The 18,580-nt window shown below is 35.4% G+C and overlaps 1 protein-coding gene across 1 annotated transcript in view; it reads left to right on the forward strand.

The window, feature by feature from the left end:
* Dhc64C (dynein heavy chain, cytoplasmic) overlaps positions 1–18,580 on the forward strand; it is a 1,087,706-nt gene that overhangs the window by 546,988 nt on the left and 522,138 nt on the right. The window contains exons 48-50 of the mRNA XM_090398628.1: positions 2,760–2,913; positions 14,606–14,771; positions 15,359–15,522. Coding sequence (XP_090254754.1) covers positions 2,760–2,913; positions 14,606–14,771; positions 15,359–15,522 — 484 coding nt within the window. The remainder of the gene's footprint in view (positions 1–2,759; positions 2,914–14,605; positions 14,772–15,358; positions 15,523–18,580) is intronic.

An 18,580-nucleotide genomic window follows, 5' to 3' on the forward strand; every position in this document is an offset into this window, starting at 1 on the left:
ACTGTTGTTATTTTTATCAGTGATATCAAGCATTTACTGCTGAAACACAAACCTTTTTGTTTCTGTTGGCATGAAACATATTTAAAAACCCAGTGAGGACCTACCTTCATGAATGTCTCTCTTGTACACAAGGATAGAACTGGAGATGGTTCTACTCATGGTGGAGTAGTTATCCTCCTGAGCAGTCATACTCATTTCCATCATGTCCAGTTTAATACTACTCTGACAGCAATTGCGATTTTCCCCTCTGTAAAGTTTCTTGTGACAGTATGTTCAATATATTTACCACTGGACTTGACCCCACAGAGTGTAATCGACATAACACTCTGTGGGATAGTGTCAACATGAATAGATAAGGTTATATCGTTCAGCAATTGCTCAACAACTTTGACCACTTGCTGCTTATTAATAATGGAGCGAATATCTTTTTCCATTATGCCTACTCACTCTTATTCTGCTCCCCTGCCATTTTTTCACTGCTCAAATTGGATGTCGATGAAAGCATATATGGAAGCAAATCATTTTCCTGTTATTAGCACTATGTCTTCACAGGAAACCATGTCCTACTACACAGATGCCTATGTGGAAAATGGACTAGTCTTTCTGTCTGGAGTAAATTATCTCAACTTGCAAAATTTAATACAGTTGTAGTCAGCCAAACATTTATCATTGAAGTATGTAACAGATTGTATTGTCCATGCAGCAATTCCAAACCAATCATTCCAACTTCCAATCTGTCCAAAGCCTTGGTGGAACTCCGAGTGCCAAGTTTAAGTGTTTAATATTTAAATTTAAACATTATTTGAGACATCAGAGTCAGAAACTGTCCTGGATCTAATTTACATCAATTAATCAAACAACCATTGAAAATGTATGGGAAAAAATCCTGACGATGAAAGGTAGATTAAGGCTCAATTATGGATCCCAGGTTTACAGTTCTGCAAGGTAGAGCATGCTTTAGTGGTTGTACCCTATCCATCTGCTCCTGGTGCTTTTTTGCACATCACCCATTAAAAGTTTTTATGTTGAATCAAATGAACTAGCTCTGTCACTTAGAGGAAAATAATTGCCTCTTAATTATGTCTTAAAAATGAAGTTATTTCCAGATCATCCTACATGGACTAGTCTCTTTTCTCTGTGTTTGAGTTCTACCACACAAACAGTCAGATTGCCATTCGTCCTTTTGGTATGTGTTTTAAGAGGCTATTTAATAGCCTGACTGTTAACATTATTTGCACAAAACAAAACGGTATTCCTCCATTGCAGACTTGCACCCTATCCTTCAAACTCGCTTTAATTTAAGTGTCATACACGCTCATGTGTCTACTTTCAATTCTTTAATGCACACAGTGCAGCCCACTCTGATTTCTTGTCCATCTATACTGGTGGTTCAAGGTCACAGATCTCTGTTGGCTGTGCTGCTGCTGTGTTTCCTAACATTACTATAACCAGCCAGATCCCACTTGATTGCAGTAATTACATAACAGAGGTGCATGTCATTCAGCTCACACTTGTGCATATCAAAGAAAACTCCTACCAAAAATGTAATTTATACAGACTTGAATTTTACAAGCTATCTCCTCTCTGGTGTATAATCCACATCTACTGCGGTATTCAAACTCTTTTACAAATAAATCCCTTAATTTTGATGTTCGGTTCTGTTAGATTCCCAGCCACATTGGAATTATGGGGAAATAACATAGCAGATGCAGCTGTTGGTCAGACTGATACCATAAAAACAAACTGTTTTTATGGTATCATAAACTGATTATACACAGTTTATAAAATCAGTGTTGATTGTCAATGTCAATACTCCTGGCATGAAACGCTGAAGAACAGTTCTCATGAGATTAAGCCTGAAATTAAGTATTGCCAGTCTAGTCAACATGAGAACAAAAGAGAGGAAGTTGTTCCTTTTAGGCTCTGCAATGGTAACAGTCATCTTACACATTCTTGTTTACTCATGGCAGAATCAGTTGGCTAGTGAAGCAGTAAGTCTCCTTCCCCTCATCCTCCAGAAACAGAGCTTGTCATGGTGTTCATTCCCAAGCAGAAATTCCCCCCACCTAAAAATAAATAAATAAAAATAGAAACCTGAATTTGAACGGTGTTCACAAATAAAGAATGTGGAAGGACAAAGAAATGGAAAGCTCTGATCCACATGACCTGATGGTCTGGCAAAAATTTCCCTGACAATACAGCAATTGTTCTACACTGATGCATCCACTCTGTCAAAAGATCAAAAGTGGGTTGGATTTCTGACTTTTATCTCAGATCTTTGGTGTTAATATGTCTGTTTATAGAGAATGCATATTTGATTTAGGAGTCCTTTCCTTTTTTTTTTCTTCTTTTGCTCCGATGACCCAGCTTGCTTGAGAATGAGCATATTTGATGGCTATTAAATCTGTTGTGGCATATCAGCAGATAATACCCCAACATGTTCCACTCCCAATTGCTGCTTGGAAGTGGAACATGTATGACCTTTGCTGTCATTGTGCTTGTAAACCCCAAAGAAGCCCAATCAAACTATATTAATGTTAAGAAAGTTTATTATTATTATTATTATTGGGTTGTGTTTTTGTTGTCATTATCTGACATTCATTAATTAGCATATATTCTATCTGTATGTGTAATGTGTGTGTGTGTGTGTGTGTGTATGTGTGTGTTCATAAAATGTTCATTAATTTGTATGAATCAATGAAATTTGCTTGAACTTAATCTTTTGAACCATTATTTTGAACTGTTTTATCTCTCTGCAGGTACTCAGAGAGTGATATCATTTCTCCGACAAATGGTTGAGCATGGTGGTTTCTATAGAACGAGTGATCAGGCATGGGTGCGTTTGGAAAGAATTCAGTTTGTTGGTGCTTGTAATCCACCTACTGATCCTGGACGAAAACCTTTATCACACAGGTATTCTTTCCCTTTATTTTTTTTCCTTTTTTTTGAAGCAATATTTTTCCTGGATAGCATACATTTTTGGAGTAAATGCTTCGCAAATTGGCAGATGTATATTTTTAAGTAATTGCTTTTTCCTAATAATTGCAAAAATTGGATTTAGAATAAATGATTCTCAAAGCATACTGTAGTAGGTCTACTTTCTTAAAGATGACCACATATAACTTCTGAAGATAAATGAGTGAGCCTGAAATCAGTGCTGTTGTGAAGGAAATTCATTAAGTAAATCTTCCCTTATAACAAGCTGTTAGTTTGGCCTTCACAAGTTTGCTGTAGTGGAAGTTTACTGTATTATAAATACTTGACACATTACCAATCATTTATTGTAAGCAGAGCTATAGTTACATGGTATAAACAGAATGGAAGGGGAAGTTTACCAAAACAGTTTTAGAAACTAAAGTTAAAAATAAGTGGAAAAGACAAAAATAAACATGGATTTATCTTTATTTGCGCTAGCATGTTGTGTACATCTCAGAAAGGTATTGCAGATAACAATAATAATGGTATCATCCCACAATCTGTCTAAATTGGTGTGTGTGTGTGTGTCATGGGGGTAGGGGGGGTGGACTGTGCATTCATTTATGCACATTTCTTTCCTTGAGAACTGAGACCTTTGATATGGGAGTACTGAAAAAATAGTTTTCTGGTGTCATAAGAGTGAAAGGTTTATCCTCCTTGAAATGGGTTTTTGATTATGCAAGACAGGAGAAGCTGACCAGAAGAATATGGATGATTAACATGCATAATACACTGGCTCATAGGTAGTTAAAGTATGCATTAACTACCTATTTACTCTAATCTCTCACGTCCTGTTTTTGCAGAAATGGGTTTGTTGCTGGTGAAATTTTCATAAATAGGTAGGTTGATCCCATTATAAGAAACTGTTATTATAACAAAACATCTAACCAGTGTCCCATAGATACAGTGCCATTTTGAGGAAATTATCTACAGGAAACCATTTTGACAAAATGTTTATTTTCTGTACATGTCTACTATAATGAACATTCTGTGTGAGAACTAAAAGTGGCAGAGAACAGAAAAGTGTATAAGTGGATTGATGGTCAGAGGATAGAAAAGTAAGAACCAATGAAATAGTCATTCACTGGAACTTGTCTTTGTTAAAAATTTACATGAATAAGAAATATAGACTTAAATGAGGTCAAGTATGTACAATTTGTGTAAGGCTTGAGGATTGAGCATGAATACTTCATCCTCAAATTTTTCAGGGCCCTCAAAAAGCGCTAATCAACTACAGATACTATAGATGCATCATTTGTTAACAGAAATAAGAAATCAGACATCTGACACACACACACACACACACGCATGCGCGCGCGCAAGTAAATATACCATTGTTTTTCATTACAGTGCAACTGGTGAAATGCCAGTAGGGAAAACGCTACCCTTCTTTATTCAGAAGGGTTGAGAAAGATTTGCAGGATATTCCAAAACCATTTTTTTTTTTTTTAAATTATATCCAGTGTTTTTATTATTATTTTTTCCTTGCTGAAACATAGCAGTACTCAGAAAAACTACTGGGAGCAACACATCATTGGGCAGAAAATAGCATTTATGGTAGCACCTTATTAAATGCTTAACTATTCTAGAAGTAAGATATCAGAATGGTATTTTCTTTATGTTCAAAGTAAGGTTTGTTCATAGCTTAAAGATCAAGGAAGGGCAGGTATGAAGTCGATATGTAGGGCGCATCCATCTGGTTCTGATGAGGAATGTCATGCTTAATTTTGATAGACTTAAATCTTCAGCATCAGCAAGTGCAGTATCTCAACTCTCCTGTTAGGCTCTACATCCCTAATCCTGTAAGAAGCTTTAAAATTCAGATATGTAGGCACACCCAAACTGCCTGTTTCTATTCTGCCATCTGTGCTTGATGTGGTCATAAATACCATGATAATAAATCTTCCTCTGGAAAGAAACTTAAGGGTGCTAACTGTCTATGAGACCTGGACCTAGTCCTCTGTATGCTAAAAGCAGAATGATGAGAAAGAAATACTAAAGATAATTGAACAAAATGTCACATTAGGATTCAGAGATGAAGCCAGCCACCACAACATTTATGTTGCAATCCTTATGTTGAGAAAACCTCAACATTTAAGAAAATAAAATATGTATGTCTGTTCACCTAAAAAGTATGTTTCAAAGCCATTTTTTAAAAAGTTCAGACATAACGATTAGTTTGAAATTACTTCACCATTTTCCGATGTACCATTCATTGAAACCTATTTGCTATAGTCATATTTCTCCCCAAATATATTCAAATTATTTAAATGTACAGTTCATGCAGGTTATTTTGCATGGAAAGGAAAGTTATACAAACATTGAAATGGGACAGCACTGCCTTCCCCACTTTCTCCCTCTTTAGCCAATTTCTACATATAACACTTCAAAAACCAACTATGAATTCATCACTCTCAATCACTCTGGTTTGTCTACACTATTTTGATGTGTTTACTATTTAGCCACATAGTCCAGTCACATTAGATACATTTTTAGTGCATTTAAATAGTCAACACTCAAAAATCCACTTCACAATGAAACAAGGAGCGAATGACTTCCTTATGGTTCATTTGTTTATAGAAAACCTACACATACAGGAAGATATTTGCACAAACATTCATGCCATAACCCAACTCAACAATATGGTATCCCAAAAACACCAACTCACAGAGCCAGAGCTATCTGTTCCAGTGACAATGCTCTTACCACTGAAGTCATTTATTTTCATTACACATCATCATTAAATTCCTGCCATGTACCCTCAAGGGGCGTACAGGATATGATAGTACTACATGAAAAAAACGACATCATTACTAACTTCCTATCTACAATTTTCCTCCAAATCAGTCTGTTACTTGTCAAGACTCCAACATTATCAGATCTTATATTTCTATCGTCTAAGGCACTTTGTACCGTATCAATCCACCTATATCTTGGTCTTCCTCTGGGTCGTTTTGCTGACAACCTGGCAGAGAACACTTGTTTTGCTAATCTTTCCTCGCCCATTCTGTTTAAGTGACCATACCACCTGAGATTAGCTCTGCTAATGCATTCCTGGATGCCGGCAATGTCAAGTTCTTTCCTAATATCCTCATTTTTAATATGATATTTCCATTGATGCCATCTGTTCACGCCTATAATCTTTCTCAGGACTCTCATATCTGCGGCCTCTAGTCTTTGGTCAAGTGTTTTACTTCTGACCCAGCTCTCAGATCCATAAGTTAAAACTGGTTTGAACACTGTCTTGTATATAGCTAATTTAGTGTTCCAACTAATTTCTCTCTTATTCCATATGAATTTATTCAATTGACTTCCCATCATACCAGCTTTGCTGATTCTGTTGTATATTTCAATATTTAATTTACCATCTTTAGTAAAAATCGTGCCTAAGTAGCTGAAATGTTTCACTTGTTCTACAGGTTCTCCATTCACAACACAGTTGACATTTTCAATGATTCTGCCTATTTTCATTGTCTTTTGTCTTTTTATTGCTGACCTTCATACCATATCTATTACAACAGCTATTCAATTTAGTCAGAGAATCTTGCAGACTTGTAGCGGATTTATTTAGAAGTATAATATCATCCGTACAAAGCAAAGAGCTGACAATAACATCTCCAATTTTGATATCATGTTTAATACCACTTTCCGTCATAATGTAATCCATATAGATAATGAATAACAGAGGGGATAATGTACATCCTTGTCTCACACCAGATTTAACATTAAATCATCTTCCTGTACTTCCTTCAGTTCTAATTGCTGACTTACAACTCAAATAAAGACTAAGTATTGCTTGATATAATGCCCCATTCACACTATATAACTTTAGCGTATTAAATAGCTTCTCTCTTGGCACCTTGTCATATGATTTTCCAAATCGACAAAACTTAAATACAGATCTTTGTTATATTCAAATGCTTTCTCGACTATTTGTCGTAAAGTGAAGATCTGATCCTGACAGCCTCTATTTGGCCAGAATTCAGCTTGTTTTTTTACCAAGCTTTTCTTCCACAATTCTTCTGAACCGTTTCTCAAGTATACTTGCATAGATCTTGCCGGGAACACTCAGTAGGGAAATACCTCTGTAATTCTCACATTGTTTTATTTCCCTTTTTATATATGGGTACTATGAGAGCTCTACTCCAATCATTGGAAATTCATCCCTCTCTCCAGGCTTTCTGAACTATGCAGTGCAGCCACTGTAAGACTCTTATACCACCATACTTCAGCATTTCTGGTCGAATATCATCTACTCCTGCTGCCTTTCCACATTTCAAGCCTTTGATGTCTTTTTCTACTTGAAGTATGGATATGTATTCCTGACTGCATGCCTGGTCAGTGTTTTTTACCACTGTGCTGTCATTACTGCTTGTTTCATTTTGCAGTTTTTCAAAGTAATTACTCCATACTTCAAGGATATCTTTTTCTCCTGTTTTGATGTCACCTTTATCATCTCTAACTCCTTTTACAGCACTCTTTCCCCCATTCCTGAACTTCTTCAACAACCTCCAGAATATTTTGCCATCTTCTTGATATTTATTTTCTATATTCTTGCTAAAGTCCTCCCATGACTTTTCTTAGCTAGTTTTACACAGTGTTTAGCTTTCTTACATTTGTCTCTGTATTCTCTAAGAGCACAAGCTGCCTTATTTGCCATGAAGTTTTGATATGCTTTCTTCTTTTCCTTCACTGCCTCTTTAACTTCCTGTGTTCACCATGGAGTTCTGATTTTTCTATCCCTGCAGACAACCTCACCACATGCTTCTCTGGCTGAATCAATCAGGGTTTTCTTCAAGGCTTGCCACTGACTCTCCAAGGTTTGGTTCCTGTTCTCAATCTCTTTCATTTTTTTCTTTAATAATATTTGTGTATTTTAGTCTACAGTTCACATCTGAGAGCTGCTCAACTTTTATTCGCTTTAAACCTTTCTTACATGTTATTCTTTTCAATATGAAATTCAATTTTATCCTACTCAAGACTAAATAATGATCACTTCCAATTTCAAATCCTCTGTACACTCTGGTGTCCTGAGCCAGGGAGAAAACATCACTATCAACAATAACATAGTCAACGAGACTTTTCTTATTCCTTGCCTCTTCTCTCCATGTGAATTTGTGCACATTTTTATGTTGGAACATGGTGCTAGTAATAACCAGTCCATGTCCTGAGCAGAAATCCAACAGATATTTGCCATTATTATTAGCTTTGCTCTTTTCTCCAAATTTTCCCAAAATATATTTGTATGTCTGACAATCACTTCCTACTCTGCTATTTAGATCCCCAACAAGGACCAACTTTTCCTTTTTCATTGTGTCAGTAGCTTTTTCTAGAGCGTCAAAAAATTCCTCCACTTCTACCTTAGTAGAACCTCCTGTGGAACCATAGGCACAAATAAGTCTCATTGTCCAGTTCCTCATTCTCATATTTGCCCACATTACTCTAATTGAGACTGACTGCCATTCAAGAAGATTAGCCTCATATTTTGTGTTGAATGCTATGGCTACTCCTTCTTTTCCTTGATTGTCATTGCCTGAATATAACATTTTGTATTTATTGCTCAGAAAGATCTCACCAGTTTTGGTTTTTTTTGTTTCAGTCACCCCTATTATGTCGATCTGGTACTTATCTAATTCCTCAGCTAGCTCCATTTCTTTGCCATTCAGGCTTCTTATGTTGATATTACCAATCTTTAACTCTGGTGATGTTGAGTTGGGGTTTGTTTTCAGATTTGTTCCAGTAGCTGACTTTTCGCTGTTCGCCCTGGTTCCCTGGCGAAAACAATGGGCGCCTTGTTTAACCGGGCGATGCACCAGCCGGCATGAAATTTTGTCATGTTGTACCATCATTTTTTATTTTTTGGTTTAACCAATAAGAATACAATTTGGTCGGCTAAATCCCAAATTGCCAGACCATTCTCGTTCGTTCAGTATCCAAGTAGATATCCAACAGGGTGCACCACGAGAAAGTGAGGATTGGACATTAGGTCAGAAAGAAACACTAAATGCTTCCATACATTCAGGGCACATCTGAAAATATATCAAGTATGCTTAATAAATATTAGCTCAACACCATTTAAATTTATGTCAAATTGGCAACTCTCATTCATTCACCTGAGAGCAAACTCTCTCCTTTATCAAATCCAGGAGTATATGAAGTGCATTGCACTTGGGACTTGGCTTACTATGGACAGGAAGAACTGTTGATATCCACTTTGGAGAACATAAAAAATATATTTGGCACTATCATTATGGCAAGTTGAAACTAGGCAGACCATGCTTTGGATACCCCTTCAGACATGATAAAATGGGGGGGGGGGGCTACACAGAAGTCATAAGTTAGAGAGATTGTTTTTGGAATCAGCAGCATCTTTGAAATGTTCTCCAAACCTAAATCTTTCTCAGGGCTCTCATATCTGCAGTCTGTAGTCTTTGGTCAAGTGTTTTACTTCTGACCCAGCTCTCAGATTCATAAGTTAAAATAATAATATTATTTTCTTATTATTCTGTTTTGTGAATTCATCATTGTCAAATTCCTGATATGTACCCTCAAGGGGTGTGCAGGATATTATGATAGTACTACATGAAGAACTTACATCGTTTCTAACTTCCTATCAACAATTTTCCTTTAAATCAATCTGTTATCTGTCAAGACTCCAACATTATCAGATCTTATATTTCTGTCTTCTAAGCCACTTTTTACTGTATCAATCCACCTATATTTTGCTTCCTCTGGATCTTTCCTCTCCCTTTCTGTTTAAGTAACCATACCACCTGAGGTTAGCTCTGCTAACACATTCCTGGATGCTAACAATGTCAAGTTCTTTCTTAATATCCTCCTTTTAATATATTGCCATTGTTGCCATCTGTTCATGCCCCTTATCTTTCTCAGGACTCTGATATCTGCAATCTCTAGTCTTTGGTCAGTGTTTTTCTTCTGACCCAGCTCTCAGATCCATAAGTTAAAACTGGTTTGAACACTGTCTTGTATACAGCTAATTTAGTGTGACTAATTTCTCTCTTAATCCATATAAATTTATTCAGTTGACTTACTACCATACCAGCTTTGTTGAATCTGTTGTTTTTTTTTTTTAATTTAATTTACCAGTGACTTTGTCTTTTTAAAGCTGACCTTCATACCAGCTTTATTACAACAGCTATTCATTTTATTCAAGGAATCTTGCAGACTTGTAGTGGATTTATTTAGAAGTATAACATCATCCACATAAAACACATAATTAACATCTCCAATTTTGATATCAATTTTAATACAACTTCTCTTCATAACATGATCCATATAGATAATGAATAACAGAGGGGATAATGTGTACATCCTTGTCTGACACCAGATTTAACATTAAAACATCTTCCTGTACTTCATTCAATTCTGACTTTTAACTCAAATAAAGACTTAGTATTGCTTGATATAACCCCACTGACAACATATAACTGTAGTTTCTCTCTTGGCACCTTATTATATGCCTTTTCCAGATCTACAAAAGTTAAATAAAGATTTTTGTTATATTCCCATGATTTCTCAGCTATTTGTCATAAAATGAATATCTGATCCTGACAACCTCTATTTGGCCTGAATCTAGCATGTTCTTCACTCAGCAGGGAAATACCTCTGTAATTCTCACATTCAGTTTTATTTCTGTTTTTGTATATGGGTACTATGAGAGCTTTGCTCCAATCATCCAGAATTCATCCCTCTGTCCAGGCCTTCTGAACTATGCAGTGCAGCCACTGTAAGACTTTTATACCTCCATAATTGAACATTTCTGGTCAGATAGCTATTCCTGCTGCCTTTCCATGTTTCAGGCTTTTGATGGCTCTTTCTACTTCAATTATGGATATGTATCTTGATTGCATGCCTGTTGAGTGTTTTTTGCCACTGTGTTGTCACTGCTTGTTTCATTTAACAATTTTTCAAAGTAATTACTCCATATATCAAGAATATCTTTTTCTCCAGTTTTCATATCACTTTTATTATCTCTAATTCCTTTCACACTCCACTCTTTTTTCCATTTCTGAGTGTTTTCAACAGCCTCCAGAATATTTTGCCATCTTTCTGATATTAATTTCTATGTTTCTGCCAAAATCTTCCCATGACTTGAGAACACGAACCAAATCATCCTGTGTCCATCATGGAATTCTGGTTTTTCTGTCCTTACAGACAACCTCACCAGATGCTCTCTGGCTGAATCAATAAAAGCTATTAGAGATTATAGAGAAAAATGTAAAAATGCTAAACACACTGTGTAAAACTAGCTAAACAAAAGTTACATTTTTGTTTAGCTTAATTGTCACATTTTTTGCCATCAAAGTTAATTTGATAACCTCCAACCATAAATAATGCTCTATGCAGATGATTTTGCTATTTGCAGTTCATTTGTGTAACATGAGGGGTCTAAGAAAGACAGTTGCTGCAAGATATTGACCATTTTTCAAAATGAGCACATGCAAATGGGTTCAGATTTTCACTGCTGAAGAATCTGTGCATTTTTCGTGCTGACAGTTTTCATCCTGATCCTGAACTAAGACTAGGATAGATTCTACATTCCTTTGATTCATATTTGACAAACTTACTGTTCTTCCTCATATATGCCATATATTGCAGTGATAATTGCCAGCTAGCAGTAAGCATTCTTTACACCCTAGCTTCCACTTTTTAGAGTGCCAACTGATGTTCTTACTCTGCATACTTAGTAAGTTGAAACTTGATTATGGTTCTCAAATCTACACCTTTGCCGGAGATAGTAAACCATGGAGCCTGGATCTTGTTCACCATTGAGAATTACAATTGGAGAATTTTGCCCTTCACCAATCTTTGTAGCAAATGAACCACCTTTGTCACTTGGATGTCAGCAGCTGTCTGAAATATATGTAATGAAAATGGAATCCTTACCAGACTGTTTTCTACATAACCATGAATTTGATGAATTTGTACAATGTTCACGAGACTGCCATACATCACTTTTGATTTGTGAACCAAACCATCCCTAGTATGCTGTAGATAACAGGATAGCCAGCATTCCTACATCTCATGGATTGCAATTGTACAGACACCGCAAAATGCAGGAACTTTACTGCCGAACTGAATACCGTAGAGCATGTATTAAGCTATATGAAATTGCAGTGCTACCAAAGGTGCATCATCTGCTCAGACTCACGAAGCTCTACAGGCAATAAGACTGAATCTCCAAAGACATCAGATTTCTTGCACACATCTGTTATGGAGGCTAAAACTTGACTTGCACTTCTATTTAATCCCAAGCAATGTCTGGATTAAGGGAAAACAAGGCTGAACGTTATGCAGCTAGATTATCTTGTTTCTGAAGGTGTCACCGTCTGCCTGTTCTCTACACTGATTACTGGTGGACAAGAAAACTTATCTTAGTGACAATCATAATGGAATATTATTCCATAATTTTGTAGTAAGATGACAGAATTTGATGTGTTCACTTTATTCTGATTTTTCTGGAGAGTATTATGAATGTTTCTAGTGCTTATGAAAAATCAGGTTGTGCTCATATGAAGATATTTTATTCAAAATTCATTAATTAGAACATTCTTACTTTGGTTTCATTTGGATAAAGTAATAAAAGCAGAAATTTTCCAAAATTTCTCATAGATTATGTTTTTCCTGCTTCTATCATAAATTAATTTTCTCAGTTTGTACAGATGTTGAAGCTAGTTATGCAGAATAACAATATAAATAATATAAATGGAATGAATATCTCATCCATATGTTCATATAACAAAAAGACAGGAACACAAAGTATCACAAAAAGAAGAAATTCAGACTTTACTCATCACCATTCAATTAAATTTTCAATTTACACTGATGTTATAAAGTATAAGATGTGACAAAAAAAACAAAAATATGTCATACATGGAATAATATCTTATCAGCTTGTTCAAATAATCGAAAGAAAAAAAAATGTAGGAGCATAAAAAGAAATTAAAGAAAATTTAAAAAATACACAATGTATCTTCATCAAAGTCATTTTCGAAAAAGTCCTTGAGTTCATCATATACTCCTTACATGGCTGCTTGTTGGTAAACTAGCATCCAGTTGGTTCAAGACTGACAAGAGATCTCATTTCTGAAGAGGATTAATTCCCAAGGGTGCTTTATAATTATGAGGATGGCACAGTTACTGAATTCACTTGATTAGGTCTCCCTTTCCTTATCTTTAGATTGAAAGTTCTGAATGGTGTTTCTGTATCTAGGCTGTACTTGAAATAGATCACTAAGAAGTTGTGAAAGAGCAAGAAAATCATTCTGCCCTATTTCAGTGCTTTAAACTGAGTATTAACATAACAGATACTTACAACACTCCTATCTCTTACTTCAGTTGTGTGTGACATACCAGGATTTCTCATCATGTAGATCTTCAGTTTTTTTTTTTTTTTTTTTTGGGGGGGGGGGTATTATATCAACTTTGGCCATCTTTCTACAGATTTAATTTATCTCCACTAAAAATATTGTCTAAGCTAAATTTTTACTTATTCTGTAGTTTCTTCATTCAGGATGTAGCTGATGTGTTTGTGCCTATTTTCATAGTCTTCTGTTTATTGTTGATTTTCATGCATAATTTATAACAGATTTGGCATGAAAATCAGGAATAAATTGGCCTTTAGTGTATATTATGTATTCTGCAGACTTAATAAGGTAAGATAATCTGCAGAAAGTAAGGCTAAGTTGAATATTTCCAATTTTGAATTTAGGTTTGATGCTACCATTCTTCATAATGTGCATAAATGTCATATATATATATATATATATTTTTTTTTTTTTTTTTAATATAAAACCATCTTCTTTCACTTCATTTCTAATTGCTAATTTACAATTTAAATATTGCTTGTATTGCTCTGTATAACATCCTATTTACTCCATATAATTTTAGTTTTGAGAAGCTCTTCTCTCACTACCTTCTATACCTTTTCCATATCTACAAAATTTTATCTTTATTATATTCCCATGATTTTTCAACTATTTTTCTCAGTAAAAATCTTATCCTAACAACCCTTATTTGGCCTGAACCAAGATTGTTTTTGCCCAGGTTTCTCTTCCACAATTTTTTCTTAACTTCTTTTTTGAGAATGTTTGCATAAACCTTATCTGGCATACTCAGTAAAAAAATTCCTCTGTAATTCTCACCTTCAGTTTATTTTATTTAATATAGGCAGATACTATCAGAGCATCTCTACATTGATCTGGAATTCAGCCTTCTGACTCTTTGGGTTCATTGCAGCTACTGAAAACTTTTATACCTCCTGGTTTGGACATTTTGGATTAGGTGTCATCTAGTCCAGCTACCTTTCTGGATTTCAAGTTGTTGTTTTTTTTTGATGGCATGTTCTGTCTCAAGCATTGATATGAGCTCACTGCATTCCTCTTGTATTTTTACTAAATAGATAAAATGTTGAGGGAGAGAATTTTTGGTATAGCCTCCCCTTCTACAAAAATCATTTTCAGGCATTGATCATGCCTAAATATTTTATTTCAGGTTACAATTACACACACACACACACACACACACACACACACACACACACACACACACACACACACACACTTTTTTCATAGATTCAGTGATGCGAGAAAAATCAATTCTTTTCAAGGTTTTTACGTCATGTGCCTGTAGTATATGTGGATTACCCAGGTGAGACATCACTGAAACAGATTTACGGCACTTTCAACCGAGCAATGTTACGTCTTATTCCATCTTTGAAGCCATATGCTGAGCCACTGACAGCTGCAATGGTGGAGTTTTATCTAATGTCTCAGGTTAGTAAATTTTAAATTATTGAGATATTTCAAAATAAGGAATTGTCATAAGTATTTTCTAGACAGTGGCAACTCATTTAAAGAAGTTAAGACTTCACATCACTTGCCTTCATATCCCATAATGCAAAGCACACCTCCTTGCAGACATGTATAATGCTATGCATTATGGGAAGGGTCACTACCCAGACCGGTTTCGACCTTTATTGAGGTCTCTTCAGTGGGAGACAAGTGAAAAAACTTCCAACAGCTTTCTTTAATCCAATCCAGAGTAATTTAATAATAAGGTATGACACCTTTTGGCAACTCATATATGAAAATATTACTTCTGCATTAGTTCAACCTTAATATCACCTTTTGTTTTTGCAAGTGATGTGAAGTTTTAGCTTCCTTATACGAGTTGCCCTAGTTCTGAATACTTAAAGCATAAACTTTGTTTGCTTACACTTGGATAAAGAATTAAACCAAATATATAATTTCTTGATATCTTTAATTTAAAGGAATTGTCACAATAAATTATACATTTGTTTAAGTAAAATTTTCTATTTAATAAAAAAAAAAAAAAAATCACTATCATGTTTTAACTATAGGAAAGATTCACACAAGACATGCAACCACACTATGTATATAGCCCTAGAGAATTGACAAGATGGGTAAGAGGCATTTGTGAAGCCATACGTCCAATGGAAACACTACCTGTAGAAGGACTTGTTCGTTTATGGGCTCATGAAGGCTTACGTTTATTTCAGGATAGGTAGGTATAAAAAGTTAGTCTAAATATGTCCGTGCTTTCTAAATTTCCTATATAAAACATAAATTTGGCAACCGAATTAAACTAAGGTGGATTTTGGTGTTAATGTTTTATATATAAAAATGATGCAGCCCAACTACAATGTATTTAACTTGTATGTTTATTTTTTTGTTATGTAATTACATTTTATTTTGTTTTATAATTTTGTTATGTAACTGCATCTTCCATCTCTTCATTCCTGCTCTACTCTGGAATGCCTCCCCTCCTGTGTATTTCCCAAGAAATACAATGTATATGCCTTCAAATCTAACGTGAACAAGTTTCTTCCTTTACCTAAATCTCTTTCCATACTCGGCACTAATACCATACTGGGTGATAGGTAGCTCTCTCATAATCCTGTATTATGCCATCCTGCATTGTTGAAGTTTCAAGCATCATGAAAGGAGAAGTGTTTGGATTCCAGTGTAAGGTTTCCAGCTTATCTAGACACCATTACTGACCATATTTTCAAGCTTTTGCATTGCATGGATAGATTTTTTTTTTTTTTTTAAAAAAGTGGAAAAGCTTTGTTGTAGAAGCCTAATTATATAAGCTAGGTACTCACGGCAGCAAATTCACTCACTATAACAATTTCATTGCTCGACTTTGTATGCATTACTGCTATTCTTATTAAACTTGCTGTAAATGCTCCTTATTAAAAAAAAAAAAAAATCTAAGTATGAAAAGGTCACACGTAGCCAAGCTCTTTTACATGATGTGGTTCTAGCTGCAAACTGCTTACTAGTTATTCCTTTTTTCCCTAGGAGTTGCATATAATGAGAGATGACTTAATTACTCATATTGGAAGGTAATTAGTATTGGGGTAGTGAGATCTTCAGACTGTTTTGTGTGTGTGTGTGTGTGTGTGTGTGTGTGTGTGTACACCCACACAAAGCGTTTGAAATAGGAATTGATCACTGTGCAGTTTTGAGCACTATAAAAAATGGGTATCATATTGAAAAAAAAAATGTGTACAATAGTTCTAAAAGGATCAGGCAAGAAGCTTTGAGAGGTGTACAGAAGACAAAAGTGCAAATATTTCAGAAAATATGTGAAAAAAACTGCTTTGTTATTATTATTATTATTCTGTTATATTTTCATAAATACACAAACTTTTTACAGACAGCAGCAAAATCTGAAGAAAGCATTGATTAATTCATTGATGGAAATGCATGGTTCTATAAGGATATAAAAACCAGAAATTTATAATTTCCAGTGTCAGTTTCAGCCAGAATGTTCTGCTTGAAATTATTTCTTTCTCTGGAAATGAAATGGATTCCTGTGATGAGAATACAGAGAAAAATATAAGAAAGCTAAGCTGCATATGGTAGTGGCTGAAACAAAGGCATCAACATTTTTGAAGGCTATTGAAAAAGCTTAAAGGGAGAAAAAACTGCTGTAAAAGGATCAGATAACATAAATGTAGAAGCTACAGATATTCTAGTCAGGAGTAATAAGTTTGGAAAATTATCAAATGAGATATCCAGTGACAGAGCAATGGTAGAAAAATATCCATTTGTGTTAATTTCAAGAAATATTTTATGAAAAATTATTTCTCCGGTCTTTCCTTCTCCATTATGGTATATTCATTCTCGTAGAAAGGCTTATATGTTGATAATACATGATTATTAATTAACTTTAGGAGTACACTAGAATATAAATTAAATAAACTTTAATATATATATTTCCAATATTTCAGCAACGTGCACGCAGGCACTACACACAATAAATGAGGAATGAAGCGAGGAAGCTATTGTTTCTCCTAAAAATCCTGATGGTGACCACCTAGCGGGCTATGTAGATATTCTTGGCCGTTGGGCTGAAGGTCTCCTGATGTAAGTCTCCCAAATTTGGGGCAGTCTCATGCAATCAAATTTGTTGAGGTTTGGCATGTTTCTTAGGGCTGAGGCTGATTCCATGAGAATTCTTTCAAATTTGAACCTGCTACGGTGTATTATTGTGGCTTTCTTCCACCGTATTCTGTGGTGTGTATCCAGAGCAGGGTTTGCAAGACCAAAGTGCCTATACTGGGAAAATCAGATGTAGTCCTTGTGTTCTGAAATTCTGATATTCGATCACCATTCCCTACATCCGCGGTACCTCGGAAAAAAATTACCAAAATCACTTTCTCACCCAATGGCTCCCCCCCCCCCCCCCCCCAACAAAATCCAAAAAATACTAAAACAAGTTATCCACAACCCACCTCCCCCTTCACAAAAAAGATTATTCCAAATCCATCACCATTCCCTACATCCACGGCACCTCAGGAAAAAATCAACAAAATCGTAAAAAAACACGACTTGACCTCTTGTTACTGACCATATAGAAAATTGGCATCCCTTATCTGCTCCACTAAAGACCAGTCACTTCCCCTAGACCTACCTGGTGTATACCAGGTCCCTTGCAGCTGTAAGCGGCCAAAAGGCAGGACAGCAAATATCAGAATTTCAGAACACAAGGACTACATCTGTTTTCACGAGTATAGCCACTCTGGTCTTGCAGACCATGCTCTGGATACAAGCCACAGAATATGGTGGAAGAAAGCCACAATAATACACCGTAGCAAGTTCAAATTTTGAAGACTTTTCATGGAATCAATCTCAGCCCTAAGAAACATGCCTCAACAAATTTGGTTGCATGAGACCTTCAACCCAATGGCCAAGAATACCTACATAGCCCACTAGGGGGCACCATCAGGACTTTTAGGAGAAACATTAGCTTCCCTGCTTCGTACCTCATTTACTGTTTCTAGTGCCTGCGTGCACGTGTCTTTATTTTAAGTTCCTTTGATGATGGCAACGTGACGTTGCCAAAATATTGGACTTGAATGGTTTAAGGACTAAATCATATAACTAAATCATAAATCTACTAAATACAACTAAATCTAAATCATTTACATTTAGTAATGTAATTATTTAAATTTCAGATTAAATAGAGCACATTACAGTAATCCCTCGATTAATGCACCCCCGATTAGTGCGTTATTTTTTTTCGATACCCAAATCAGATTAGTGCGCCTGTA

This window comes from Typopeltis vanoorti, chromosome 10 (genome assembly GCF_054136105.1).
Source record: "Typopeltis vanoorti isolate ZY-2024b chromosome 10, IOZ_Tvanoo_1.0, whole genome shotgun sequence".
Classification (NCBI taxonomy): domain Eukaryota; kingdom Metazoa; phylum Arthropoda; class Arachnida; order Uropygi; family Thelyphonidae; genus Typopeltis; species Typopeltis vanoorti.